The following is a 27,042-nucleotide window of genomic DNA, read 5'->3' on the forward strand; positions in this document are numbered from 1 at the left end:
AGGTCCCAGGGGGAGGGGAGGGAGGAGGGAGTGGAGTGCTGAGGCCCTGGGGGGGAAGGGAGGGGAGTGTGGAGGAGGCCCCGGGGAGAGGGGAGGGGAGTGCGGAGGTCCCAGGGAGAGGGGAGGGGAGTGCGGAGGAGGCCCCAGGGAGAGGGGAGGGAAGTGCGGAGGAGGCCCCAGGGAGAGGGGAGGGAGTGGAGTGCGGAGGCCCCGGGGAGAGGGAAGTGCGGAGGCCCGGGGGGGGGGGGGGGGGGGGGCGCGGAGCACAGAGGCCCCAGGGCGAGGGGGGGGGGTGGGGGAGGGAGAGGGAAGTGCAGAGGCCCCGGGGGCTAGGGGGGAGCGGAGGCTCCGGGGGGAGGGGGAGAGGGAAGTGCGGAGGCCCGGGGGGTGGAGCACGGAGGCCCCAGGGTGAGGGGGGGGGGGGGGGGAAGAGGGAGAGGGAAGTGCGGAGCCCCCGGGGGCTAGGGGGGAGCGGAGGCCCCGGGGGGAGAGTGTGTGGCTGTGGGATTGCGACTGGTGCCTGCAGGGCTGGGCCCAGACCCGGACACATGTTGGATATATGATCCCGTATAGTGCGTTAACGTGCAGGACCTGACCCTTTGTCAACATTGCTGTTTAACGGGGAAAGAGATGACATTCACTGACACCTCATTCAGAAGTGAAGCGAAAATGAAAACCCCAAATCTTTTCCGTCTACTCCTCCCAGAGATGGAGCAAATCCTCGACCCATGACCCACTGCGCTGGCAAAACAAGCAACAGCTCACACTTCAAAGAAACTTTACTTATAAATTAAAGTACAGAAAGAATTGTGCAAGACAGCATTGGGTTCCCTGGGACAGGTCACTAAGTTTGCATATAACAGCCCTTACCCTGCTCAGAGTCTCTCTCCGCACCAATGGTTACACCAGGTCTCCCACAGGCTAGGCTCAAAATGAGTAACAGTCACTCGGGCGGGGCAGTGAATGCAGTGGGAGCCTGCGGAACTACTGCTCAGCCAGAGTCGGGAAAGATGGAAACAATGAGTTAAAAAACTAGAAGAGTGCAGACTGGAGACTAGGATCCAGCTGACATCTGCTTCTTGGGTTATAACAGGGAACTGCCTGAACTCTCCATTTCCGAAACACATCGATCAAATCTGGCAATGTTTCACCCCCACAGCAAATCAGTGCGTCGAATGGAAGTGAATGATGCCAGGCTGCCTGGTGAGCTCCAGTTAATACTGAACATTACACAGAGTGTGGCCCTCGGGTACCAGGGAGTCTCCAGAGTAAAGGATAGGATTGGCACACTTCATTGCCCTGGTGGTATCTGTGTTACACAGGAACTCCTGCTCACCATCAAATAAAAACCAGTAACGCCCGGTACCAGTGTGCGACACGGGACTTAGTGAGGAGAGATGCATAAATCCCAGGACAGCCGACATTGGAAGGATCGAATGGGAGAATGAATCTGACTGGACAATTCGGATTTTCAAATTTGAAATTGTCGAATGAAATGTTGTTACTCTGTCTCTGCTACCAGGTTAAGGTGCTGTGTAGTATATAAAGCAGATTTTAAATTGCCCTTTTAGTCCATTATACAGACCTGGACTAGTTTAGATATAAAAAGACCGAACTGAAAGGACTGATGAAGATTTAACACTTGACTCTATTGGGACCTTGCACAGTACTCCTTATGTTTTAACCTGACTAAACTACACCTGTTTTATTTCAGTGTGCGTGGTAATGGCCCACCCCTTCCCTCAACGACTATCTGTCCCACCTGTGGTAGAGACTGTGGTTCTCGTATTGGACTCATGTTAAGAGTGGATACAAGTCTTGCTCAATTCCGAGGAACTGCCGATGATGATGATAATGGGTTAAAAATACCACTGTCCTTCCTCAGGCTGTTCAAGTTAAGATGCTGCTCTTTCTCATCTCAACCCAGGGCCACTAAAATCGATGGAGCCTCTACACGAAGTGCGTGGAAGGCTAGTTGCATCGCAAGTGCAAATTAGGATCAGATGGCAGCTTTGATGCCAGGAATCCGTTTAATGGGGCAGGAGCCACACTTCACTAATCAGCATTGCACAACAATGGAGATGTGGGATCAGCAGCCCTTAGCTGTCCAGAACAGGTGAACAGTGAGGTTACACTTCAACATCTGGGCTTGAAGGAAGGAGGAAGGCAAGAGTACCTTTGACAAAGGTTAGCGACATAACCAGCTGTCTCCATCTGCCAGAGCCTTGGCAGCGGATGGAAAACAAGATCTCGCACCGAGGCATATCGGAGCCCTTGCGGGAATCATTGGCAGAGGGAGCCACACAGGCAGTGATGAGGTGTCCGATACGCTGCACCCAGGGCAGTCTGAGACACGTCTTCACAGAGCCTGGGTCCCATTCCCCCTATCTCTCAAATATTGATTCATTACAAAAAAAAATACAATCACTGAATCGTGATCCCACGGATTCCGACAAGGCCTGGTGAGTGGATGGGGGTCACAGTGTTGAATACTGATATTGGATCATCTCTTTACCCGGCCTGTCGGGAGAAGACATCATTTCATTGAGACGCCCAGTTGCAGTGATGGTCTGAGTGAGTTCAGACAGCCCTTCTCCAGTGAGGTTTGGGATTAGTGGGCGGACTCTGAGCTTCAGGTTGTAAGACAGTCAGCAGGCAGACCCTGAAGAGCGGATGCAGCATGGGTCATGAACAGGTGCAGGGTGGGTCACGCTAGCCCGGCTGGGTCCCAGGCGTGAGGTGGCCCTGCAGCTTGTACCTGGCCCCAGTGAGCCAGCTCAGTGACCAGCCCTGGACCCCCAGTTACTGCAACCATTGCAGCTCCTGCACAGACACTTTAAATACTTTACGAGGAAAGGGGCACTTAACGCCAAACAACCAGGGCAGACAGCGCTTAACCAAACAGGTGCCAACCCCAACAACCAGTCTCCTTGGGCGACACAGTTTACACGTAATACTTGGACCATACCTTGCACAGTGAAGGCAGCAAACAAAGGCAACAGCAGCAGAAATATTACTCCCAGGAGGAAGAGTTTGAAGAGTCAGGTGGGGACACATAATGAAGAGCAAGTTTGAAGAGCTGGGGAAGTGGGAGGAGACACACTGAACAGTGAGTTTGAAGAGTCAGGGGGACACAATCAACAGCAAGTCCTGGGTAGAGCTTCCATTTTTTTTTAAAGTCTTTGTCCTTTAGAACACTAATGTCTCCTCACTAGACACTTACTGACAGGGGTCCCCCTCCCACCCCCACAATTTTCTCTAATTATTAAAGTTAGCGCTGGTCTCAGTCGGTGCAGTTTCCTCCTCTTGTGAAGCACACACACAGGAGAAGCTGGAAACACAATTGGATGCAATTGCTTGCCATCGCTCTCTCATCTCTCTCTCGCTGGTAAAGGAGCCGTGCTAATGCCAGGATTGCAGCTGCTTCTGGTCGTACTCTGCTATCAGTTTCTTAATGTGAGCCAGTTTGTTGTGCAGATATTCACAGCGGTATTTCTCCTGGCTGTAGTTGGGATTCGTCTGCACAAAAAGAAAACGGACACGTTACGTTCAAACCCCAGCACCACACACTCACTTGCCAGCTTCCATATACAACAGTGGCAGCAGTTCACAAAACCATTACAGTGGGATTGATACAGGGCTATGGGGAGAGAGCGGGGCAGTGGGATTAGTGTGGGATACAGGGCTATGGGGAGAGAGCAGGGCAGTGGGTTTAGTTTGGGGATTGATACAGGGCTATGGGGAGAGAGCGGGGCAGTGGGATTAGTTTGGGGATTGATACAGGGCTAAGGGGAGAGAGCGGGGCAGTGGGTTTAGCTTGGGATTGATACAGGGCTAAGGGGAGAGAGCGGGGCAGTGGGTTTAGCTTGGGATTGATACAGGGCTAAGGGGAGAGAGCGGGGCAGTGGGTTTAGCTTGGGATTGATACAGGGCTAAGGGGAGAGAGCGGGGCAGTGGGTTTAGCTTGGGATTGATACAAGGCTATGGGGAGAGAGCGGGGCAGTGGGTTTAGTTTGGGATTGATACAGGGCTATTGAGGGTGGGGGATGGGTGAAGGGAACGAGAGTGGGATAAGTTTGGGATTGTTACAGGGCTATGGGGAGAAAGAAAGACTTGCATTTATATAGCGCCTTTCACGACCACCGGACGTCTCAAAGCGCTTTACAGCCAATGAAGTACTTTTGAAGTGTAGTCACTGTTGTAATGTGGTAGAGCGGGACAACATAGTGGTGGGGGGTGGGAGAGAAGGAAAGAGAGGGGTGGGGTGAGGCTCAACTGCCACTTACTACCCCAAATTCCTAACAGACTGTTGATAATCTACTGGAATCCGTCACGCTGCATGAGGTCTTCCTTGCATGTGTAATTTCTCACACCTCAGCATTACCCCCTGACACTGCCAGCTGTCTGTGTCCTACAACCCACCTCCAGTTACCTGTTCTGGGCTGGGAAGCTAATTGCTTCCCGCCACTGCTGTGGTGATGGGAACACTGGGAAAAACTGCAACAAATTCATCGTCCATTTCTGCTCAAACTCTTACCTTCTTAATTTTCCGATATTCCTGTAAGATCTGATCGTGGGTGGTCTGTGGGAACAAGACACATGGGTAAAGGTTTTGGACATAGTTTCAACAGAAAAGCGTGGTAACAGTTTCGCAGACTTTATAGGGAAACAATCTGAAGCAAACGATGAGGAAATCCATAGTCGCAGAATCTGCCTTGCTCGCTCACAGTGTAAACCACTCGCCCTAGCTACGGGGGGTGCTTGGTCAGGTTATGTATAACGCACCTTCCCACCCAGCCCCCTCTCAAAAAAATCCTCCAACATTGCTTGACTGAACCACTAGGAGGCAGAGCGGAGGGCAGGGAAAGCCCCCACACCCCCCAACAGCGAGCAAACAAGCGTCTCTCTGCAGCGGTACAAACACCCAGAGCCTCACAGGTTCAATGGCAGGTCTGCGCTGAGCTCGCTGATCTCAGGGGAGGGACCATTTCTACTGGGTGAACGGTAGCACAGTGGCTGTTACTGGACCAGGAATCCAGGGGCCTGGACTAATGATCCGGAGACACAAGTTCAAATCCCACCACGGCAGCTGGGGAATTTAAATTCAGTTCATTCAATAAATCTGGAATAAAAAAAGCTAGCATCATGAAACTACCAGGTTGTCGTAAAAACACATCTGGTTCACTAATGTCCTTTAGGGAAGGAAATCTGCCGCCCTTACCCGATCTGGCCGATATGTGACTCCAGACCCACAGCGATGTGGTTAACTCTTCACTGCCCTGGGATGACCTCGCGAGCCGCTCAATTGTACAAGAGGCGGCTCCCCACCACCTACTCGAGGGCAATTAGGGATGGGCAATAAATGCCAGCCTTGCCAGCGATGCCCACATTCCACAAATACACTTTTTTAAAAAAAAGATCGGACCAGAGAGGAAAGGAAATGGAGAGGGGGAGGGGATGGCATAAAATCGTTATCCAGCGGTCTTAGTCAGCCTATGTTGGAAACAGCAAGGGGTTGTGTCACCGTAACTCCAGGCACAGAAACTGCACGGTTAGCTCAGGGCAGCTTCATGGGCAATAAACACGGCCAAGTCAGCACCACCCACATACCCAGAACAAAGGGCAGCAAATGCTCGACTGTTAGATAGACAACACCACAGCATAGGACCACCTCAGCCCCCCAGTGTACAGTAACTGCCTTTTTCCAGGCACTGCACCGGCCCTGTGCGCGAGAGGTGGGCAGTGTGCAAGTGTCACTGGAAGTGCAGCCGGTGCTCCCCATACCTTGTAGTCGGCAGACCCGGGAGAGAGCTGCTTGAGCTCAGCATCCAGCTGTGTGAACCGCCTGGTGATGCCCTCTATCCTGGAGTGCAGGTCTCGGTACTCACTGTACTCTGCGTTGAAATCATTTTTGTAACCTTGCCTCTGCTCCTGAGACGCAATTGCTGCATATTTACTGCGGGAGAAATCACAACACACACTTAATAGGTGGCTCCAAAAACAGAGCTGGGATTTCTACTGCTTATTATCACATCGCTCTGTGCTGCACTTAGAATGAAATGCTTCTGAAGTGCAGTCTCTTCATCAAATAAATGAATGAATGACAGGCGATCTGTTCTCAGTGATGCTGGTTGCAGGAGAAATATTGTAGAACCGCCCTACTCATGTTCTAATAGTGCCATGGGATCTTTAACATTCATCTGAACTGGCAGATAGCACTTCACTTAACATCTCATCCGAAAGAGTGCCCCTCTGACAGTGCAGCGCTCCCTCAGTACTGCCCCTCCGACAGTGCGGCGCTCCCTCAATACTGCCCCTCCGACAGTGCAGCGCTCCCTCAGTACTGCCCCTCCGACAGTGCGGCGCTCCCTCAATACTGCCCCTCCGACAGTGCAGCGCTCCCTCAGTACTGCCCCTCCGACAGTGCGGCGCTCCCTCAATACTGCCCCTCCGACAGTGCGGCGCTCCCTCAATACTGCCCCTCCGACAGTGCGGCGCTCCCTCAGTACTGCCCCTCCGACAGTGCGGCGCTCCCTCAGTACTGCCCCTCCGACAGTGCGGCGCTCCCTCAGTACTGCCCCTCCGACAGTGCGGCGCTCCCTCAGTACTGCACTCTGTTCGCCTAGATTTTGTGCTCAAGTCTCTGGAGTGGGACTTGAACCTTCAACCTTCTGAATCAGAGGCGAGAGTGCTGCCCACTGAGCCCCGGCTGACACGTGGACAGGAAGGGAAAGGACCAACCTGGATGGTGCTGATCCTGAAGATCCTGTTTTAGTTTGCAGTCTCCAGTAAATTAGCTGATTTCAAACTGACTAATGTTGGGACCTTAGAATAGGGAGAGAAAGGAATCAGCCAGGGATTCCACTCCTGATGCTGGTGAGGTGCAGGAGCGTGCTGCATCTGTGGACGTAACATGTGGATAGGGTCAGGGTCGACTACGAAGCAATCATGGTCGAATAGCTTGGTGCCACACAAAGAATGGCCGTCTGCTGGAGGACACCCAGTGCCTTCCCCTAAGGGGAACACGCAGGGCACCAGGGAACCTCCTCCACCACTTGTACTTACAGCAAATAATCAGGTGCGTCGGAGGTGGATGTTGGAACACTGGAGCTGTTGCACATCCCGTTCAACCCTACAAGGAAACAAACTGGTGGTTACAACAAAGGACGAAGATCCCAATATGTCTCAAACCGGGACGGGAACCTCTCCCTCCCCCCCCCCCAATAACCGGGGTGGAATCAACTAACCAGGTCTTCAGTCCCCTCTCAACCTCTTCCACCCCCTGCCTCATGTGCAACCATTTCTCTTGCCCCCCCCCCACCTTCGCACCACCTCTCCTGCCCTGTGTTGAACAGCCCCTCCCAGTAAAAGGCTCAGGATGTTCCTGTTGCAATATAAATGCCAAGTTACAGTCGGATGTCACTGTCAGCTTTGTCGAGCACTGTACGGATGAGAGTGCGCCTGTGCTGTCCTGTTCAGTGCTGTTTAACCGATGCTGCGAACCATTCTGCACTTGTGACATTTGGTGTGAAAGGGAAGATCACGACTGCAGTGGGGAGGTGTTAGTGCAGTTGGCACAATGACGCAGAGTCACAGAACCAGCGCGCTGTGTGTGGGGAACTGTACGCTGCTGGTACATTGTGCCTCTAGCACTCCACCCAGACTATCGGTGCGTGGGATAGACGTGCTAACAGCTGTCAGGGTGAGAGCTTATTGAACTGGTGGTCCTCCATCACTCTCACTCTGCACCAGCAGCAGTAAAGCCGCAATCGGTACGAAGCCTGTCTTGTGCGTATTTATTTGAAATCTCGGGCATCCTTTTGCACCAGAGGTTTGCCAGTTACGGAGTTACCGAGAGGAGCCACTGAGAAATTGGCAGCAGGAGCTCGGAAGCAGCAAGCCGGTACCACTGCCATTGCCACACACACACAGATATACTCGCAGACACTCGCAGTGAGGGCTCACTGCACTGTGGAGTGAAGCAGAGCAGAGCCCCCTGGTGGCTTTACCATGGAATCGCTGCAACATTGGTGCTTCCAACAAATTCCCAATGGGATCCAAGAATACTGTTCCTAGAAAAAATGCTGAAAATCTGAGATAAACGCAGAAATTCTGGCAATACAGAGCTGGTCTTCCGGGATCTGGAGAAAAGCAGGAAGGGGTAAACGACAGGAACCCGTACCCCAGTGAGAGTCGGTGTGTGTGGGACCCGTACCCCAGTGAGAGTCAGTGTGTGTGGGACCCGTACCCCAGTGAGAGTCAGTGTGTGTGGGACCCGTACCCCAGTGAGAGTCAGTGTGTGTGGGACTCGTACCCCAGTGAGAGTCAGTGTGTGTGGGACCCGTACCCCAGTGAGAGTCAGTGTGTGTGGGACTGTACCCCAGTGAGAGTCAGTGTGTGTGGGACCCGTACCCCAGTGAGAGTCAGTGTGTGTGGGACCCGTACCCCAGTGAGAGTCAGTGTGTGTGGGACTCGTACCCCAGTGAGAGTCAGTGTGTGTGGGACCCGTACCCCAGTGAGAGTTTGTGTGTGTGGGACCCGTACCCCAGTGAGAGTCAGTGTGTGTGGGACCCATACCCCAGTGAGAGTCAGTGTGTGTGGGACCCGTACCCCAGTGAGAGTCAGTGTGTGTGGGACCCGTGCCCCAGTGAGAGTCGGTGTGTGTGTGGGACCTGTACCCCAGTGAGAGTCAGTGTGTGTGGGACCCGTGCCCCAGTGAGAGTCAGTGTGTGTGGGACCCGTGCTCCAGTGAGAGTCAGTGTGTGCGGGACCCGTACCCCAGTGAAAGTCAGTGTGTGTGGGACCCGTACCCCAGTGAGAATCAGTGCGTGTGGGACCCGTACCCCAGTGAGAGTCAGTGTGTGTGGGACCAGTACCCCAGTGAGAGTCAGTGTGTGTGGGACCTGTACCCCAGTGAGAGTCAGTGTGTGTGGGACCTGTACCCCAGTGAGAGTCAGTGTGTGTGGGACCCATACCCCAGTAGAGTGTGTGGGACCCGTACCCCAGTGAGAGTCAGTGTGTGTGGGACCCGTACCCCAGTGAGAGTCAGTGTGTGTGTGGGACCCGTACCCCAGTGAGAGTCAGTGTGTGTGGGACCCGTACCGCAGTGAGAGTCAGTGTGTGTGGGACCCGTACCCCAGTGAGAGTGAGTGTGTGTGTGACCCGTACCACAGTGGCCTGGGGAACTGACTGTGAGGATCAGAACTGAAGGTAACAGAAGCATTTGGGGGAAGTTGTGCTTAATTTTTAACGTTAGATTTTTCCCAAAAACTTAAAAACAGAGATAGGGGAGCCGACACATTTTAATCAGACCCTCTACAGTCATCTGTTGGCCGGGTCTCAGGCAGGTATTTACACTCATTGCTCACACACTGCTTTGTTCCATGTGAACTTTATAGGGCTGGAGGTTTGGAAAGGGCTGTTTTTGTTGCTGGGGCCTCGTAGGTGCATAAATCAAAATGCCGAAATCTGTCAGTATCTGCAACTTGAGATGTATGGGAACAGGACTTGTATGCAATGCCCCCGAGGCAGCTCACTGTCTCTACATCCTTGATCAGCACAACAGATTACTAAACACCTCCAATTATGTAAATCTTTGTAACTAAATATTCCCTGCAATAAATCTCGAGGCAGCATAATTAGGCTTGGTCACACCCAACAGCCATTGATTGCAGGGGCAGGGGGAGACCCTCAGACCGGGAGGGAAGGGAGGGTTTGAAGGAGGGGAGCAGTTTCTCAGACTGGGAGGGGAGATTCCCTGAGACGGGGAGGGGAGGGAGGGTTTGAAGGAGGGGAGCAGTTTCTCAGACTGGGAGGGGGGATTCCCTGAGACGGGGAGGGGAGGGAGGGTTTGAAGGAGGGGAGCAGTTTCTCAGACTGGGAGGGGGGATTCCCTGAGACGGGGAGGGGAGGGAGGGTTTGAAGGAGGGGAGCAGTTTCTCAGACTGGGAGGGGGGAATCCCTGAGACAGGGAGGGAAGGGAGGGTTTGAAGGAGGGGAACAGTTCCTCAGACTGGGAGGTGGGATTCCCTGAGATGGGGAGGGAAGGGAGGGTTTGAAGGAGAGGAGCAGTTTCTCAGACTAGGATGGGGGAATCCCTGAGACGGGGAGGTGGGGGGGGCGGCGCAGGGGGGGTTTGAAGGAGGGATGCAGTTCCTCAGATGGGGAGGGGGGAATTCCTGAGACCGGGAGGGAAGGGAGGGTTTGAAGGTGGGGTGCAGTTCCTCAGACGGGGAGGGGGAAAGACCCTCAGACCGGGACGGAAGGGAGGGTTTGAAGGTGGGGTGCAGTTCCTCAGACGGGGAGGGGGAAAGACCCTCAGACCGGGAGGGAAGGGAAGGTTTGAAGGTGGGGTGCAGTTCCTCAGACGGGGAGGGGGAAAGACCCTCAGACCGGGAGGGAAGGGAAGGTTTGAAGGTGGGGAGAGGTGAGCCCCAGACACAACACTCACCTGCAACCTTCTGTGGAACGTCTTTCTTCTGCTCCCTGCAGCGCTGAAGGAAATCGCAGTCTCTCACTCGCTCTCCACACCCTTCCTCACCACCCTTACGCTCCCTCACTCGCTCCTTGTCTTTGTGTTTTTTAGATTTTTTCCTCGACTTCACGTGGGATGAAGGGACGCCTGGCACGCTGGGACGAGGCAAGTGCGGGGGGGGCGGGCAGCCAGGCCGCTCCGGGGCCTCCTGGCCTTCACAGTCCCGGCCATTGTGGCTCGAGTCGTTGCTGACGTCAGAGAGGAGGTCGTGCGGTCGCTGAATCTCCACCAGCATCGGCAAGGTGGAAGTGGAGCTAACTGAATCGGGGGCAGCCGATTGGACAGGGGGAGCTGCCGCCTCTTTCCCATTGGAGGGATTTAACCTGCCATTCAAAGTCGGAGGAACCCGACTGGTCAAAAGAGATATTCTCGGCTTCTTATTGGCCAGCGGATCGATGAAATCATTGGGCACCGGCCGTTTCTGGAGAGGAGACACATCACATCAAGTTATTTCTGCACAAACACAGCCCAAACCATCAGAGTTTATTAGAAGCTGTTGATGCCACATTTCTTTGCAGACCTTGCTGGTGTAACTGCTGCCTTCAGGGCACGGAACAAGGTCGCCACAGAGCAGGCAGGTGCGTTGAAGGGAAGAGACTTGCGAACAGGAAAGTAGAATATTTAACTTAGGTCGGTGAGTACACAACACGCCAGGACACAGTTATAAAACCCACAAGCCCCGGAGCAAGATTAAAGACGAGAATATTTTTTTCTCACTATCTGCTGACGCAGAGTGGCCTTAATCAGAGTGCACCCTAAACAAAGTGTTAAAGTTGGGAATTTGGAGAGTGGGAACTCGGAGCAGAGGGGGAACTCGGAGCAGAGGGGGAAGGATTCGCTACTTTTTGCCTCCAATATTTGTAGTGGTTTCTGTTACAGGTAAATATTTAATTTAATCGACCTAGCACTTAAACTAGATCTAGTAATTAGTTAAAAAAACTAGATTATAAGCTAAGTTAATGAAATACATAAACTTTCATTAAGTAAATAGAACAAGGTCATATCGGGATAGCAGGGCAGGTGATGTGCCATAACTGCAGCATGTGGGAGTTTGTGGAGTGCATCACAATCCCAGACAACCATGCCTGCAGTAAGTGCCTGTATCTCAAGGAACTTCAGATCAGAGTCCGGAGAACAAACATCGCAGGACATCAGGGAGGGGGGGGGGGGGAAAAGAGTTATCTGAACACTTTGATCCAGGAAGCAGTCACACCCCTTAGGTTGGGTAATGGTGCAGGCCTGGTTAATGGTCAGGGACAGGTGGGTGTGACTGCAACTCAGGCAAGTAAGGGGACCCCAGGTGCAGTATTGGAGGAGCCTCGGCCTTTGCCCTTATCTAACAGGTACAAGGTTCTTGCTGCCTGTGTGGATGAGGGCAAAGTCTGCAGAGTGGATAAGCAAACTGACCACGGCACCGTGGTACAGGGGGCCATCCAAATAGTGAAAAAGAATGTTGTAGTGGTCGGGGACAGTATAGCCGGGTGTTACTGTTCTCTGCAGCCACGACTGGGAGTTCCGAAAGGTGCGTTGCCTGCCCGATGCCAGGGTTAAGGATATCTCCTCACGGCTGCAGAAGAATTTGGAGTGGGAGGGACGGGATTCAGTTGTCGTGGTCCACATAGGAACCAACGACATAAGGAGAACGAGGAATGAGGTTCTGCTGAGGGAGTTTGAGGAGCTTGGGTCCGAATTAAAACGCAGAACCTCAAAGGTTGCTACCTGAGCCTCGCGCAAATTGGCAGAGGGACACGCTGATCAGAGCATTAACTGCGTGGTGTGGTAGGAAGGGGTTTTGATTCATGAGGCGCTGGCACCATTACTGAGGAAAGAGGGAGCTGTTCCGTTGGTACGGGCCCCACTTAAATCAGGCTGGGACCAGTGTCCTGGCGAATTGAATAACTAGTGCTGTAGAAAGGGCTTGAAACTAAAAGGGGGTGAGAGACAGGGATCAGGTGCGGGGAAATTTAGAATTCTAAAGCGAAGTCATGGCAATGGAGCAGTGTAGCAATTTGGGTAAAGATAAGCAGTGTGACAGGAAGTGACAGTTTATCGGTAATGGTGCATCAGCAAATAAGATGAAAGCAGGAAATAATGGTTAAAAAGTTAAAATTAAAAGGCACAAAGCATTCATAACCAGACAGATAAATTTGTGGCACAAAGAGAGAAATGGGTTTGATCTACTAGCTGTGGTTGCAAGGTGACCAAGGTTGGCAACTAAATATTCCAGGGTTCTTGATGTTTCGTAAAGACAGGCAGAATGGAACAGGAGAAGGTAGCCCTGATAAGAACATAAGAAATAGGAGCAGGAGTCGGCCATTTGGCCCCTCGAGCCTGCTCATGGCTGATCTGATCCTGGCCTCAACACCACTACCTTGCCCATAACCCTCGACTCCCTTATAAAGGATGACTAGGACACTAGAGAGAAAGGATCTTGGCTCAGAAGATCAGGATGTAGAATCACTGGGTGGAGATAAGGGGCTGAATATTCGCCACCATTCTGCGCCGGTTTTTTGGAGCAGACTAAAATCTACAAGTTTCACCAAAGTTTCTGCGCCATCCTAAACTACTCACAGCCGATTTTTTTAGTTCCCAATTTTTTGGCGTCACTGGGGGTGCCGGCTGCGCCATTTCTGGCCATTTAAGCGAGTTTGGCCAACTAGGATTTTTTCAAAAACGACAGAGCACCGTTCTGAACTTGAGTCGACGCAGAGAAGACGCCATTGTTTTAGCGGAGCGGAGTTAGGTTTTAGATAAAGGGAAGACGACACGGGCGCGGGGGGGGGGGGGGGCATTCGGCCTGGGATAGCAGCAGCACACTCTCTCTCCCCAGTCTCTCTTCATCCCCTCCCCCCACCTCTCTCTATCCCCTCCCCCCACCTCTCTCTATCCCCTCCCCCCACCTCTCTCTATCCCCTCCCCCCACCCCCCTCTCCCCCACCCCACCCCACCCCACCCCCCACCCCCACAATTGAGAAATAAAACCTCCACGGGAAAAGTGATCCATCCGTGGCTAAGTGAAGAAGTTAAAGATAGCATTGGATTAAGAGCGGCTTATAATGCTGCGATAGTAGTAAGCCTGAGGATTGGGAGAGCTTTAGAAACCAGCAAAGGGTGAACACAAAATTGATGAGAGAAAATAGAATACGAGTAAACTAGCAAGAAATGTCCAAATAGATTGTAAGAGCTTCTACAAGTATGTAAACAGAAAAAGAATAGCAAAAGTAAGTGTTGGTCCCTTTGAGGCTGAGACAGGAGAAATTATATTGGGGAACAAGGAAATGACAGCGACTTAAACAAATATTTTGTATCTGTCTTCACAGTAGAAGACAGAAAAAGCAAACCAAAGATAGTGGGGAACCAAGGGTCTAATGAGAGTGAGGAATTTAAAGTAATTATCAGTAGAGAAAAAATATTTGAGAAACTTATGGGACTAAAAGCCGACAAATCCCCTGGACCAGATGGCCTATATCCTAAGTTCGGGAAAATGCTGGAATCCCATTATTAAGGAAGTGGTAACAGGGTACTTAGAAAATCATAATATGATTAGGAAGTCATCGTGGGTTTGTGCAAGGGAAATCGTGTTTTGACAAATTGATCAGTTTTTTGAGGATGTAACCAGCAGGGTAAATAAAGGGGAACCAGTGGATGTAGTATATTTGGATTTATAAAGGGCATTCGATAAGATACCACGCAAGAGATTTTTACACAAGATTAGTGCCCATGGGATTGGGGGTAATATACTAGCATGGTTAACGGTCAGAAAACAGGAACAAACGGATCATTTTTGGGTTGGCAGGCTGTAACTAGTGGGGTGCTTGGGCCTCAGCTATTTACAATCTGTATCAATGATTTGGATGAAGGGATCAAGTGTAATATATCCAAGTTTGCTGACAATACAAAGCTAGGTGGGAAAGTAAGCTGCAAGGAGGACGCAAAGAGCCTGCAAAGGGATATAGACAGGTTAAGTGAGTGGGCAATAAGGTGGCAGATGATGTATAATGTGGGGAAATGTGAAATTATCCACTTTGGTAGGAAGAATAGAAAAGCAGAATTTAATTTTTTTTTATATAAAGGTGAGCGACTAATAAATGTTGGTATTCAGAGGGATTTGGGGGTCCTTGTGCTAAAATCAGAGTTAACGTGCAGGTACAGCAAGCAATTAGGAAAGCAAATGTGTTAGCGAGGGGATTCGAGTACAAGAGTAAGCATGTCTTGCTGCAATTATATAGGGTTTTGATGAGACCACACCTGGAGTACTGTGCAGTTTTGGTCTCCTTACCAAAGGAAGGATATACTTGCCTTGTTGGGGATGCAACAAAGGTTCACTAGATTGATTCCTGGGATGGAGGGGCTGTCCTATGAGGAGAGATTGAGTAAAATGGGTCTGTATTCTCTGGAGTTTAGAAGAATGAGACACGATCTCATTGAAATGTAAGACGGTTTAACAGGGTAGATGCTGAGAGGATGTTTCTCCTGCCTAGACAGTCTCGAACTAGGGGTCGGCCACTTAAGAGATGAGGAGCAATTTCTTCACTCAGAGGGTTGTGAATCTTTGGAATTCTCTGCCCGATAAATTTTTGGGCACGAGGGGAATCAAGGGATATGGGGATCGGGCGGGAAGGTGCAGTTGAGGTCGAAAATCAGCCATGATCTTATTGAATGGTGGAGCAGGCTCGAGGGGCTGAATGGCTGACTCCTGCTCCAATTTCTTATGTTCTTATGATTCTGCTGCAACACCGTTGGTGATGCTCAGGGGCAGTGCCTCAGTTAACTAACCCTCCGCCCTGAAGCAGTAATTCACCAACACTGCCGAGGTTTTAACCCACGAACACGCCCGAGTACTTAAGTTCTATGTTAAAATGCTCTCACAAATGGCTGAGTGGGTAATACTGGCCATTCGGACCAGGTTCGACCTCTGGTCTGGCCTGAGTTAGTTGACTTAAACTGGAACTGGCTTCAGCTCGGAATGCGGGAAGTGAGGAACGGCCAGTGCTGGAGTAAAAAGATGGGAGAGGTCAGGATCAGAACTGCCCACGGTGCCCCACCTGGTGGACCAGCAACACTCACTGCCTGCACTCACCCAAAAGGAATGACTCTTTGGGCATCTGCTGACCCAGCGAGCAGCCTGCTGTGCAGCCACCAGAATTAATTCAGTGGCAACAAACACTACACAGAATGTCTCCAAATTGTCCCCTGGCTATTTCAGGAGGAACGCGTTTACTGTTTCGGGTTCGAGCCCCACTCTAGGACTTGGGCACATAATCGAAGGCGAGATCTCAGTGAGATTAGCAACTGAGAGCTCACTCGGGTCACATTGGGACTTATCACAAGGCGATAGGTTTAAGCAATTCCAATTTACTGACTGTTGGTGCATTTCTGGCTGTAATCACTGCTACATCCACCAGGTGGCGATGTTACCACAGTCACTGTAGTGCAATGAAAGGGAATGAGGCCAAAACAGTGGATCGAGAGACAGAGACTAGCAGACAGAGCCCCGCCCTGCTGTGGGTGTCATACCTGTGGCGGAGAGGCTGAATTTGCGCTGTCCTTTGGACTCGATGACGGCGTCTCCCCGGAGCCCCCGCTGGCAGTGTGCGCTTGACAGGATTTCCTGCGGAAACAGAATGATATCCAGGGGAGTGAGCATCGAGGGTGTGAGGCAGAACCGAGCTTTTGCTGCACAGTTAGCGCGAGACGTGCAGGAGGGTAGGGCGGCATGGTTACATGCTTCGCTCCATTACCCTGGGGTACATTTCTCATCTAACCACACCGGGGGTACGCGAGTCAGAGCCTCCTGAGAATTGCAACACCTTGCTGGAAGGATGGAGCCGGTGTCCGCAACATTCACTGACGCAGGACCCTGGGGTCCCCACCATGCTCAGTGCATGTTCAGGTTACAGCTGATTTTCCATCCCAACACGCTCGCAATAAATTGAGGCAACCCACCCCACTACCCTACACAGAGCAGGTGTGAAATATCCAATGTCCACTAGTTGTAGAGTTTTGTATTTCCCATCCTTGTTTTCAAATCCCTCCACGGCCTTGCCCCCTCCCTATCTCCTCCAGCCCCACAACCCTCCTCCAATTCTGGCCTCTTGTGCATCCCTGATTTTAATCGCTCCACCATCGGCGGCCGTACCTTCAGATGCCTGGGCCCTAAACTCTGGAATTCCCTCCCTAAACCTCACCGCCTCTCTCCTCCTTTAAGAGGCTCCTTAAACCCTACGCCTTTGACCCAGCTTTTGGTCACTGGGCCCAATATCTCATGTGGCTCAATGTCAAAGTCGGTTTGATAACCGCTCCTGTGAAGTGCCTTGGGATGTTTTACAATGTTAAACGGCGCTATATAAATGCAAGGTATTGTTTCCAAACTTGGAGACTGTCCGGAGGGAGCATTTTGTGCTACTCAACGTAGAGGTGACATACCGACGGGTACAAGTCTGTCACTGGGCGGCAGTGGTGGGAGCAAGCAGAGCGTCTGAATTGAACAGATGCGTATTGATACATTAAAATACACTGGGCTGTGTGTGGTTTTCTGACCAATGTATTGAAACCAAGACACTAAACAGGACACGGACCAATGATGGAGCAGAACCTGAGGCAACCAAACACGGGATCATTAGCAGAATGAACGCGAGCTTGTGAACATGGTCAGTGACGATACAAAAACCGTTTGTAGAGCAGGGCTACTCCGCTTTCATTCTAACATCACAGCACTGATCTCAGACTCCCTGCATCCCATCTGCAAACACCCGCCTCTGGATATTTGATAAACACGGTCACTGCTAAGCAGCAGCTTCTGGTTGAGTGTAATAACCTGAGATTTAGATGTACCTTGTGTGCTGTAAAGTCTCAAATCACTTTATGCAGTGAATTACTGGACGTGCAGTGACTGGTATTTCAGCAAACACAGGAGGCATAGAAACATAGAAAATAGATACAGGAGTAGGCCATTCGGCCCTTCGAGCCTGCACCACCATTCAATAAGATCATGGCTGATCATTCCCTCGGTACCCCTTTCCTGTTTTCTCTCCATACCCCTTGATCCCTTTAGCCATAAGGGCCATTTCTAACTCCCTCTTGAATATATCCAATGAACCGGCATCAACAACTCTCTGCGGTAGGGAATTCCACAGGTTAACAACTCTGAGTGAAGAAGTTTCTCCTCATCTCAGTCCTAAATGGCTTACCCCTTAACCTAAGACAGTGTCCCCTGGTTCTGGACTTCCCCATCATCGGGAACATTCTTCCCACATCTAACCTGTCCAGTCCCGTCAGAATCTTGTAAGTTTCTATGAGATCCCCTCTCATCCTTCTAAACTCCAGTGTATAAAGGCCCAGTCGATCCAGTCTCTCCTCATATGACAGTCCTGCCATCCCGGGAATCAGTCTGGTGAACCTTCGCTGCACTCCCTCAACAACAAGAACTTTCTTCTTCAGATTAGGAGACCAAAACTGAACACAATATTCCAGGTGAGGCCTCACCTAGGCCCTGTACAACTGCAGTAAGACCTTCCTGCTCCTATACTCAAATCCCCTAGCTATGAAGGCCAACATACCATTTGCCTTCTTCACCACCTGTTGTACTTGCATGCCAGTTTTCAATGACTGATGAACCATGACACCCAGGTCTCATTGCACCTCCCCTTTTCCTAATCTGCCGCCATTCAGATAATATTCTGCTTTCATGTTTTTGCCCCCAAAGTGGATGACCTCACATTTACCTACATTATACTGCATCTGCCATGCATTTGCCCCACCTAACCTGTCCAAGTCACCCTGTTCAAGCGTCCTCCTCACAGCTCACACCGCCACCCAGTTTAGTGTCATCGGCAAACTTGGAGATATTACACTCAATTCTTTCATCTAAATCATTAATGTATATTGTAAAGAGCTGGGGTCCCAGCACTGAGCCCTGCGGTACTCCACTAGTTACTGCCTGCCATTCTGAAAAGGACCCGTTTATCCCGACTCTCTGCTTCCTGTCTGCCAACTAGTTCTCTATCCACGTCAGTACATCACTCCCAATACCACGTGCCTTGATTTTGCACAACAATCTCTTGTACATTCTTCACCGTCGCACAAGCAGCACGGAGATGGACGAGTCAGTTAGTGATGGTGTTGGTCGAGTGATTTTATGTTGGTCAGGACAGCGGGTGAACTCCCTGGCTCTCCGTCGAGCAGTGCCGTGGGATTTTTTACATTCACCCAAACAGGCAGCGAGAGTCTCGGTTTAACGTCTCCTTTGAGTACGGCACCTCCGACAGTGCAGCACTCCCTCAGGACTGCACTGGAGGATAAACCCGGATCTGTACCTCAACTCCATTTAGAAAGACTTGGATTTATATAGCGCCGATCACGACCACTGGACGTCCCAAAGCGCTTTACAGCCAATGAAGTACTTTTGCGGAAAAGTGTCGTCGCTGTTGTAATGTGGGAAACGCGGCAGCCAATTTGCGCACAGCAAGCTCCCAGAAACAATAATGTGATGATGATCGGATAATCAGTTTTTCGTTATGTTGATTGAGCGATAAATATTGGCCAGGACACCGGGGAGAACACCCTTGCCCTCCACTGTCGCTCTGTATCCGTCAATCCCTTACCCAACAAAAATCAATCGATCTCGGCCCTGAAAACATTTTAATTGATTCGCAGCATCCACAGCCTGTTTGGGGAGGGAGTGCGGACTGCCACTGCCCTGTGTGTGTGAGAAATGATTCCTGATGAGTAGAAAGACAGTGGTTGCCCGAAGGCAGAATGGTGACCAAATCTGGGGAGCCAATCTACACCCGAAGCAGTAACCCCAGAGAGAGGGGGAACTGAAGGACATGTGAATACGAGGAACTGATGCTGCAGCTTCAATGTGTTTCTCAACAGTCAGGGCCCCGTGTCTGTCTCAGCTCACTCAGTACAAGCCTTCGCTTCAGCATCTGAAAGCTGCTTTGAGTACAACTGAAGAAAAGTGAGGATGGGGGTGTGGGAGGCAGCTTTAAATAGCGGCTAAAACTGCCACACTCCCAAACTTAAATCAAGCCAATCATTACAAAATATTTACAGCACAGGAACAGGCCTCTGTGCCGGGGTTTATGCTCCACACCAGCCCCCTCCCACCCCATCACCATATCCTTCTATTCCTTTCTCCCCCATGTGTTTATCCAGCCTCCCCTTAAATGCATCGATACTATTCACCTCAACCCCTCCCTGTGGCAGCGAGTTCCACATTCTCACCGCTCTCTGGGTAAAGAAGTTTCTCCTGAATTCCCCATTGGATTTATTAGTGACTGTCTGATATTGATGGCCCCCAGTTCTGGTCTCCCGCCACAAGAGGAAACATCTTCTCTACGTCAAACCCTTTCATAATCTTAAAGACCTCCATCAGGTCAGCCCTCAGTTTTCCAGCATTATTCAGTCTCTGAATAGCAAGTTTCAAAGATAATATTCCCTCGACTGAGTGTGTCACCCTCCGGAAGTGTCGACACTTATCTTGCACCGCACAATCCCTTCCGCAGCTACATTCATCCAGTTCCGTTTGGCAAGGAGTTAATGGAGAGAGAACTCAGAATCCACATCAAACACTCTCCCTGGGAGAATGCAGCAAGTTACAGCCTACATAAAGATCCCATTCAGGATACAGTTGCAATGACCGAGGCTCCTCGGTGCCTCAGCATTTGAGCAACTTCAGGTGGCACTTTTTGTCTGCCACCTAGCCGATTGCAGGGAACCACAAGCTGTTTACTCAGCGGAACCCATCCTTTCCTCTGCCTATTTATAGAGCTGGCTGCCTCTGAGCCAATAGCACAGCTCAGGAGAAACTGTGCTTCACAAGGAAGCCCTGCTGAGAGAGCAGACTGCAAACTGCAACCACTTAACCCTTGAGGGACTGCAGCGAAGCAAAACACCAAGCACTTGGCAGTTAATGCTGAGGGCACCAGAATGATTCTGCAGTGTGTCGGAGTTTAACCGTTATCAGTACAACAGATTATAAAAGCAAAGGAAATGCTGAATACAAAAAAAATTACATAGAATAAGAGGTTCCACAAAACCAGCAACATCCATTCCATATTTGCTCTAAAAAAAAACACTAGGGAATCTAATATACCTGTATTCAGCAGGGCGAGGGCCCCTCACTCTAACTGTACAGGGCCCCTCACTCTTAACTGTACAGAGTCACTGTTTATTCAGGGTAAGGGTCACTCACTAACTGTACAGAGTCGCAGTTTATTCAGGTAGAGTCTGTGTTTATTCACCGGGTTCGGGTCATTCACTGAGACACGACGTTGGAAACGTGTCGATATTACACAGCAGATGTTGTAGGAGTTAGAAAGCTGTCGGCTCCCAATAGATTGACAGTGCAGGCGCTGCCAGAGTCAGTGTTGGGTCTAAAACCCCTGTCACAGTCATGCATTCTGTTGTCAGAAAGAACAAGTGCAAAGCTGCCAAGCCTCCAGAATTAGGCCAGAGCTGACATTTCCAACCTCGAGTCTGGGTGACAGAAATCAATTGCTACAAAATGTAGCACTCGCGTAGAGCCCAGAGCGCTGAATCAGCAACCTCGGTGCTCAACGCTGTGTTCACAGTGATGTCGGGACAATGGGGAGGGGAGGGGAGCGGGAAGACCGACATGTGTGGACTGCAGCTTGTGTGAATTATTTGAGAGTTCTGCGCTAGCAATGTCAGAACTACGTTAGTTCGCTGGCAAACCAGGTGCAGCACTCTCGACACACTTGCCGTGAATACCTGAAAGCGAACAAAAGCTCCACAGGAAACATTGATACCGGAGAGAAATGTAACTCGGGGAAAGAATAAAAGGGGAAAAGCAGGAGTTCAAAGTGCCAAGGATTGCTTCCTGCTCCCTGCTCCCAGAATATCCCCGCATTTCGTGCTGACGTTCTCGGTTCCTGTTCCTGGTATATTCCTCACCCGGGATCAGTTCATGTGTCTTACCCCACGGGGCATCTCAGGGACGATACGCTGGCCACGGAGGGAGCAGCGCAGATTCACCAGAATGATACCGGGGCTAAAAGGCAGGTTGCCCAGACTAGCCTCATACTCCCTTTAGTTTGGGAGATTAAGGGATGATCTGATCGAGGTGTTTAAGATGATTAAAGGAGTTGATGGGGTAGATCGAGAGAAACTATTCCCTCTGGTGGGGGGAGTCCAGAACAAGGGGCAGGACCTTAAAATTAGAGCCAGGCCGTTCAGAGTGATGTCAGGAAGCACTTCTTCACACAAAGGGCAGTGGGAATCGGGAACTCTCTCCCCCAAAAGCTGTTGAGGCCGGGGGTCAATTGAAAATGTCAGAACTGATAGATTTTGTTGGGTAAGGGGATTAAGGGTTACGGAACCAAGGCAGGTAGATGGAGCCAAGATACAAATCAGCCGTGATCTAATTACATGGTGGAACTGGCTCGAGGGGCTTAACAACCTCCTTCTTGCACGTTCATTGGCTTACACTGGGGTCAGTGAGGGTATCCCGGGGTCACAGCATCCTGGATGGAAGGTGGGATTAGGTTGGACAGTTTGTTTTCAACCGACACTAACATGATGGGCCGAATGGCCTCCTTCTGTGTCATTATTTTCTATCCTCCGACTGAAGTCCCTCTGGGCCAGACCCATGGACCGAAAGTGCCGGAAAATTTGCTCATCCATATTTTTGCATATTTGTTGGCGTACTCAGTATTATTTTTGTCAATAAATATTTGGTCCGATTATAGCACTGATTTTCTTTGGATAGCAGGCTCAATCTTTCAAGGTTAGGATAGGCGGCAGCTGTGCATTATATCAGCAACTGAATGACCCGTTCGATTATTAGAGACGGGGAACAGATAAATATCTTCGGCAGTCCCCCGGAGTTGAGGAAGACTTGCTTCCACACTAAAATTAGTTCTAAAGTGACTGATGAGACCAATGTGGGATCGACAGTCTCTGTCGCAGGTGGGGCAGACGGTGGTTAGAGGGACGGGTGGGTGGGGTGCTTGGTTTGTCGTGCGCTCCTTCCGCTGTTTGTACTTGACTTCCATGTGCTCCCAAGGTGTCCATGAAGTCGAGTACAAACAGCGGAAGGAGCGCACGACAAACCAAGCACCCCACCCACCCGTCCCTCTAACCACCGTCTGCCCCACCTGCGACAGAGACTGTCGATCCCACATTGGTCTCATCAGTCACTTTAGAACTAATTTTAGTGTGGAAGCAAGTCTTCCTCAACTCCGGGGGACTGCCGAAGATATTTATCTGTTCCCCGTCTCTAATAATCGAACGGGTCATTCATTTGCTGATATAATGCACAGCTGCCCCGTGCGCCTACATAACGGCCACTGCACTCCATGAAGTAATTCATTGTGTGAAGTAAGTGTGTTGTGCAATTCTGATGCTGTGATAAGGCACTATATATAAAGTCAAGAATTCCTTTCTTAGTCTTAAAGTATTCAAAAATTGCAATAATTTGCCAAAAGAATTTGAAGTTGAGGAATTTTTTTTTCCAAAGTGGAACTGTAATGCTGGATAATTTGTGTTGTAAATCCTATCACGACACTGTTCCAAGTACAACTTATTTTGCAGCAAGATTCCAGGTGCGAAGCTCAGGAAACTGAACTGATCGATCAGCACCGAGGTCGCCAGCTTGTGACTGGGAGGGGAACGTGGAGGGGGTGGTGTTCCCATGCGCATGCTGCCTACGTGCTGGAGGTCGCGGGTTTGGGAGGTGCTGCCGAAGAAGCCTTGGCGAGTTGCTGCAGTGCATCTTGCAGATGGTGCACACTGCAGCCAGGGGGCGCCAGTGGTGGAGGGAGTGAGTGTTGAAGGTGGGGGATGGGGGGCCCGTCAAGCGGGCTGCTTCGAGCTTCGAGACTGTTGTTGGAGCTGCACTCATCCAGGCAAGTGGAGAGTGTTCCCTCACACTCCTGACTTGTGCCTTGTAGATGGTGGAAAGGCTTTGGGGAGTCAGGAGGTGAGACACTTGCCGCAGAATACCCAGCCTCTGACCTGCTCTTGTAGCCACAGCATTTATGTGGCTGGTCCAGTTAAGTTTCTGGTCAATGGTGACCCCCAGGATGTTGATGGTGGGAGATTCGGCGATGGTGATACCACTGAAGCAACTTGGGATGTCTTACTACGATAAAGACACTATATAAATGCAAGTTGTTGTCAAGGGGAGGTGGTTATGCTCTCACTTGTTGTGATTTTGTCATTGCCCGACACTGGAGTGGTGGAAATGTCCCTTGCCACGTTTCAGCCCAAGTCTGCTTGAGTGTCGATACTATATATTTTTTTCTCTAGATTTAAAAACCTTCCCAATGACCATCCTTTCGATTAACCTCTGGTCACCCCCAACTCTCGCACCGTGGCTTCATGTCCATTCCTTTGTCCCATTTTTAATCTATTTTTTATTTCCCCCAACTCCATGAAGCTCCTTAGGGAATTTTCTGCACAATATACAAGGTGCTGTTATTGCAACTTACCGAACAAGAACTCTCTTCAGTAACTGCTGGTCACCATCCGAGTATCCAGGCCAGTCTCTCTGGACCTCCTTGTAGGCAACGTCTTTCAGGGTGAAGGTTCCATCCTTGACGTTCAGGTTAGCTACCTGCAACACAGTCAGACGCAATTCATCACTGTTCTGTATCTAACCCCCTGTACCTGCCCTGGGAGTGTTTGATGGGGACAGTGTAGAGGGAGCTTTACTCTGTATCTAACCGCCTGTACCTGCCCTGGGAGTGTTTGATGGGACAGTGTAGAGGAGCTTTACTCTGTATCTAACCCCGTGCTGTACCTGTCCTGGGAGTGTTTGATGGGACAGTGTAGAGGAGCTTTACTCTGTATCTAACCCATGCTGTACCTGTCCTGGGAGTGTTTGATGGGACAATGTAGAGGGAGCTTTACTCTGTATCTAACCCCGTGCTGTACCTGTCCTGGGAGTGTTTGATGGGACAGTGTAGAGGGAGCTTTACTCTGTATCTAACCCCGTGCTGTACCTGCCCTGGGAGTGTTTGATGGGACAATGTAGAGGGAGCTTTACTCTGTATCTAACCCTGTGCTGTACCTGTCCTGGGAGTGTTTGATGGGACAGTGTAGAGGGAGCTTTACTCTGTATCTAACCCCGTGCTGTACCTGCCCTGGAGTTTGATGTCTAACCCATGCTGTACCCACCTGCAAGTGCTCAATGTTGACACAGAGTGGAGAAATTAGTCGAACACTCTCACCACCGACCCCCACCCCCGCAAATCAGAACAGAACTTTGGCTTCAGAAGTGCACAAATCCAGCGGAGCCAGTTACAGTTACAAACTGGGTATTAAGCGATATTGCAGAATAATTGGTAAAATTAGTTGGTCTCCGGTAGTGCTAGCTCCTAAACTGCCCCCAGCAAATTCTGATGAAAAGCAGGGTCAGAACTGTGCAGCGCATTCAGGGCTGGGCGAAAACCGGAGCTCCGCTCAAGAAATCAGATTGCATCAATATCTGATTCAGCAAATCACACTGTGAACCCACAGCCAAAACCGACCGAGTGACTGTACCTGTGTGAGAGAGCCCAGAACTTGTGGCAGAGAAAGAGTTATTCACAAAATCACCAGCAACGGATCAGGGCTAAAGAACAAACCCCTTTACTGTGAACTTTAATGAGTACTGCAGCTGTCTGTCTTTTTGTATTGACTCCAGCTGAAATCCCTCAGGGCACGGGTGAACTTTCTCGCTTGTACACACATTTGGATTACAAATCGAGAACTGGCAGCCGGACCACCAGTATCAGAAAGAGAAAGCACGGGTCTGTGCTGCACTGTTTCAGGCGGGATTCTTCACCAGGACTTCACTTAATGACATTTTAACTCGACTCTCCCGGCTGTGAACATGCCTGGTTTTCCATCCCTCACCCCGGTAACTGTCGGAGGCTGAACCAGACTGTTCGCAACCGTGGTCATATGTGACCCTGAGATGAGCTTCCCACCACATATCCGTGCCATCACCAAGACTCTCGTCTCCACCCCTGCCTCAGCTCATCCACTGCTGAAGCCCTCACCCAGGCCTTTGTTACCTCTAGACTTGACTACTCCACTGCACTCCTGGCCGGCCTCCCACAATCTACCCGCCATAAATTTGGCCATTCAAAACTCTTCTGCCCGCGTCCTAACTCGCACCAAGTCCCGCTCACCCATCACCCCCTGTGCTCGCTGACCCACACTGGCTCCCGGTTAAGCAACGCCTCGATTTAAAAATTCTCATCCTTGTTTTCAAATCCCTGCATGGTCTCGCCCCTCCCTATCTCTGTAATCTCCTCCAGCTCCTACACTCCCGAGATCTCTGCGCTCCTCCAATTCTGGCCTCAAGCATTTCCGATTTTAATCGCTCCACCATTGGCGGCCATGCCTTCCTTTGACAAAGCCCTAAGCTCTGGAACTCCTTCTCTAAAGCGCTCTACCTTTCTACCTCTCTCTACTTCTTAAAGTCCCTCCTTAAAACTTACCTTTGACCAAGCCTGCCCAAACATCTCCTTATGCGGTTTGATAATCGCTCCTGTGAAGCCCCTTGGGACATTTTACTACGTTAAAGGCGCTATATAAAGTTGTTGTTGTTGTTGTCTTCCTATCGTGGCCTTGCTGATAGCAGGCCAGTCGCATGAGGAACCTGTGCAAGGAGCCAGTGCCTCTAGCTTGGGGCCCGTGCAACATAAGCGGCGTTTAAAAGCTGGACAATTTGCAACTCCCACTGCACCCCTGGTCATTACTGCTACTTTCCAAACACATAATCGTGGACTGTGTATTCTGTCAGGTGATGTCAGTGCTTGGGTCCACACTTTTCATTTCATCACACTATAGGGAGCATGGCAAGGCCTTGGAGAGGGTGCAGAGGAGATTGACTAGAATGGTACCAGGTTGCGGGACTTTATGTGGAGAGACTGAAGAAGCTGGGGTTGTTCAAAATCATGGCGGGTTTTGACAGAGTAAATAAGGAGAAAGTGTTCCCAGGGGCAGGAGGGTCGGTAACTAGAGGGACACAGATTGACGATAATCGGCAAAAGAACCCGAGGGGGAGATGAGGGGAATGTTTTTACGCAGCGAGTTGTTGCGATCGGGAACGCGCTGCCTGAAAGGGCGGTGGGAGCAGATTCAATAGTAACTTTCAAACGGGAATTGGATAAATACTCGAAAGGAAAGATTTGCCGGGCTGTGGGGAAAGAGCAGGGGGAGTGGGACTGATTGGATCGCTCTTTCAAAGAGCCGGCACAGGCTCGATGGGCCGAATGGCCTCCTTCTGTGCTGCAGGATTCTATGATTCTCGGTACCAAAGTAGGAGAGAGTCCTTCACTGCACGATACGGACAGTCTCAACACGAGCCATGCTGTGGCTTCTCAGAGTTTGTCAATTGGACAATGCTCGTTAGGACCACTACAGCCAGCAGACAAAAGATGACTTTCAACCAGTCAGTCTGGGCTGCATTTGAAACCTTCATGATTTTCCCTTCTCCTTCTCAGGTGAACTGTCACTGTCTATCCCACTGTCCCGCTCAGCCCTGCTCA

The 27,042-nt window shown here is 50.7% G+C and overlaps 1 protein-coding gene and 1 long non-coding RNA gene across 2 annotated transcripts in view; one reads left to right on the forward strand and one right to left on the reverse strand.

The window, feature by feature from the left end:
• Window positions 1-268: 268 nt before the first annotated feature.
• ell (elongation factor RNA polymerase II) overlaps window positions 269-27,042 on the reverse strand; it is a 149,566-nt gene continuing 122,792 nt past the window's right edge. Inside the window, exons 6-12 of the mRNA XM_070859581.1 lie at window positions 23,992-24,116; window positions 16,052-16,145; window positions 10,451-10,955; window positions 7,066-7,132; window positions 5,785-5,956; window positions 4,538-4,582; window positions 269-3,519 (exon numbers count right to left, since the gene is read on the reverse strand). Of these exons, the coding sequence (XP_070715682.1) occupies window positions 3,403-3,519; window positions 4,538-4,582; window positions 5,785-5,956; window positions 7,066-7,132; window positions 10,451-10,955; window positions 16,052-16,145; window positions 23,992-24,116 (1,125 nt within the window). The 3' untranslated portion in view covers window positions 269-3,402. The remainder of the gene's footprint in view (window positions 3,520-4,537; window positions 4,583-5,784; window positions 5,957-7,065; window positions 7,133-10,450; window positions 10,956-16,051; window positions 16,146-23,991; window positions 24,117-27,042) is intronic.
• Window positions 10,517-27,042, forward strand: part of LOC139228515 (uncharacterized) — a 29,982-nt gene continuing 13,456 nt past the window's right edge. The window contains exon 1 of the long non-coding RNA XR_011587576.1: window positions 10,517-11,413. This is a non-coding gene — a long non-coding RNA (uncharacterized lncRNA). The remainder of the gene's footprint in view (window positions 11,414-27,042) is intronic.

The sequence above is a fragment of the Pristiophorus japonicus genome, chromosome 18 (genome assembly GCF_044704955.1).
Source record: "Pristiophorus japonicus isolate sPriJap1 chromosome 18, sPriJap1.hap1, whole genome shotgun sequence".
In the NCBI taxonomy this organism is placed as follows: Eukaryota; Metazoa; Chordata; class Chondrichthyes; family Pristiophoridae; genus Pristiophorus; species Pristiophorus japonicus.